The sequence below is a fragment of the Aphanomyces astaci genome (assembly GCF_000520075.1).
Source record: "Aphanomyces astaci strain APO3 unplaced genomic scaffold supercont1.10, whole genome shotgun sequence".
NCBI classification, from domain to species: domain Eukaryota; phylum Oomycota; class Saprolegniomycetes; order Saprolegniales; family Verrucalvaceae; genus Aphanomyces; species Aphanomyces astaci.
This window is the reverse complement of record NW_009798273.1, coordinates 1,482,436-1,485,016: the sequence shown is the minus strand read 5'-3', so window position 1 is coordinate 1,485,016 and position 2,581 is coordinate 1,482,436. Positions and strand designations below refer to the sequence as shown.

The 2,581-nt window shown below is 42.6% G+C and overlaps 1 protein-coding gene across 1 annotated transcript in view; it reads left to right on the top strand.

Annotated features, from left to right (window-relative positions):
* Positions 1-2,315: 2,315 nt before the first annotated feature.
* H257_05633 (hypothetical protein) overlaps positions 2,316-2,581 on the top strand; it is a gene marked incomplete at both ends in the record, with an annotated part of 2,545 nt that continues 2,279 nt past the window's right edge. The window contains one exon of the mRNA XM_009830564.1: positions 2,316-2,560. Coding sequence (XP_009828866.1) covers positions 2,316-2,560 — 245 coding nt within the window. The remainder of the gene's footprint in view (positions 2,561-2,581) is intronic.

The following is a 2,581-nucleotide window of genomic DNA, read 5'->3' as shown; positions in this document are numbered from 1 at the left end:
ACCTAGCGGTATTTTACATGGGCGCTTGGATATTTGGCCATAGGGGTGGCCGCTCAAGTGTATCTTGATTTTTGTATGTGACTCTTATCCGTATTTAATATCCGGAGGCAGTTGGGACCTTTAACCTCCCACTCCAGTGATAAAACGCATGCAATTGGTATTTAACGTATCTGAAATTTGGGTTTAACTACATTAATTGCACGTTAAATAATAAAACCTCCACTCTTCAATTTGGCCAGTTGGAAGTTTTTAGATGAAGTGCACCATACAAGCCCATGGAAAACCACCGTCAAGTTAGCAAACACTTCTCTGTGTGAGATTTCGTTTTGGTTGGATCGGTGCTGCAACTACCATCTAAGCTCGCGTTGAATTGGTGGGGACCCTAATCAAGTTGTCAGGGTTGTCACCAATCATGTAAATGGAGACACATCAGCTGGTGACATGACGAATCATGTAAATGGAGATCACATCAGCTGGTGACATCTCAACGCACCCTATGAGCTACCGTGAAGGCGGGTGGGGCGTTACGGAAGACCTGGCTGTGCAGATCACCTTCGGCGACGGTGGGTTCCATGTTGAATATCTCGAGTGTGTTCGAATTTCCCAAGCCCGGTACGAAGTCCTCGTAAAGTGGCTTGGCCTAGAAGATGAAAAAACGTCATGGGAGCCGGCGGGGTCATTGTGGGAAGTCCTACCTGTTTTTGTTCCACCGGTGGATCGAAAAGAAAAAGGTCTCCATGGATCATGTCGCCTCCATGGTGGTGACGCTTAGTCTCCCATTGTACTGTAAGGGGAAGTGTTCTGCTGAGCAGAGCTATATCCGTTTTCGCAATGGATCAATTCATTACTTTGGTCAAGGCTAGTACTTTTGTGAACGGTAGTCATTTGCCTCTGGCTAAAACGAAGTGAATATCAGTGTTGAATTTGCCTTGCGTCTGACAGAGGTTTCCTGGAAATCGTTCTAAGAAAGGCGAGTTGCTGAACATTAGGGGGTTTCAACGTTGGAAATGAAGAATGAACAATGGAATTACACACTGTTCAGATGGGTTCTCAAAGTTCCGATGGACTATTCTGATATTGGATTATTTTTGAGCGCTATACACTTCCCATTCTTGATTGTCTATGCTGCATTTTTAACTTTGAAATCCCCTATTGTAAAATACTAATAGTACTTGCTGGTTGATATAATGGCAAACGGGTGCGTAACATGTGAATAATTTACAAAAGGTACTCTCTCTTCGGAAATTACCGAGAGGAAAATATAAATAATATAATTTAGAAATATAATTTTATAAATAAAAATGGTTTTTTGATAGTTATTGATACTTGTTTTGGGTATATTTCCTTGTATAATAAATGTTTTGACAAACAATACTTGTTTTTAATATAATCCATTTTTTTTTGCGAAGCTTTTATTTTCTTTTACAAGAAGTCGTGGCCATAAAGCTCAAAACATTAAATTTCGATATATATCTGAAATGTAGTCCAATCATGCTCAATTTCGATATATATCTGAAATGTAGTCCAATCATATCAATCATACGCCAAAAAAAATGGTGGCGTTTTACATGTTAAGTCTTGTATTCTTTCGTGGTGCTATCTGCATTAAAATAATCGTTCTCGCTCTGGGATTTGAAGTCATGGCCAAAATTCGACCATGGATTACCCTTGATATTAAATATATTTCCATCACTTCATTTATTACTTACTGTTGAGAGGTTCAGTTTTGGACGATGCACATTTTAGGTTTCTTCCAATTTTAAACTTCAAGTATTACACAGTCCCGTGATTCAGTCCGATTTTCCCGGTTAGTCCCGGAGTACGCCTACATAAGTGCAATAGACACGAGTAGGACAATGACAATCCAACCACATGGTTGACTTTTCCCCAAACTCAGCATACGACAACAAGCTTTGTGGCATGTATGTACCACTCACCGCACGATATACACGTCAAGTTAGCTCAGACATGAGTGTAAACGAACTACCTACTCGAGCTCCTTCTCCTTGTTCTTGTGCTTGCGCCCTTTAATCTGCGCCATGCGCTTCTCCTTATTCACGTACCATTTCTTCTTGAACTCCAACCGGTAGTGGTACGCTGCCGCCTTGCCTTGTCCTTGGGTACGGTAAGTGTTACTTACTATTCATACGGTATTGGTCCACGACCACATGTTGTAACTACTTCAAGTAACTATTTTGACACCGGCCCGGTGCGAAAAGCGTCCCCATCTATTATTGAGCAGGGCTGAATAATCCCCTCAACTTTTTGCAAGCCGAACATCAAACGCTCACTTTTCAATTCGACTTGTAGCCGCAATGTTCTGGAAGAATCCGTCCGCACTGACCCAAGTGCTGATCGTGGCCATGGTGTGCTTCACGTGCCCTGGTCTGTTCAATGCACTGAACAGTATTGCCGCCGGTGTGGCTGACGAAACCATCAATTATAACGCGACGGCGTTGCTGTACGCTTGCTTTGCGCTGTTCGGTCTGTTTGCCGGCGGTGCTGTGAACGTGATCGGGCCCAAGTACACGCTGTTCATCGGCACGTTTGGTTACATCATGTACTCTGCGTCTTTGCTGGT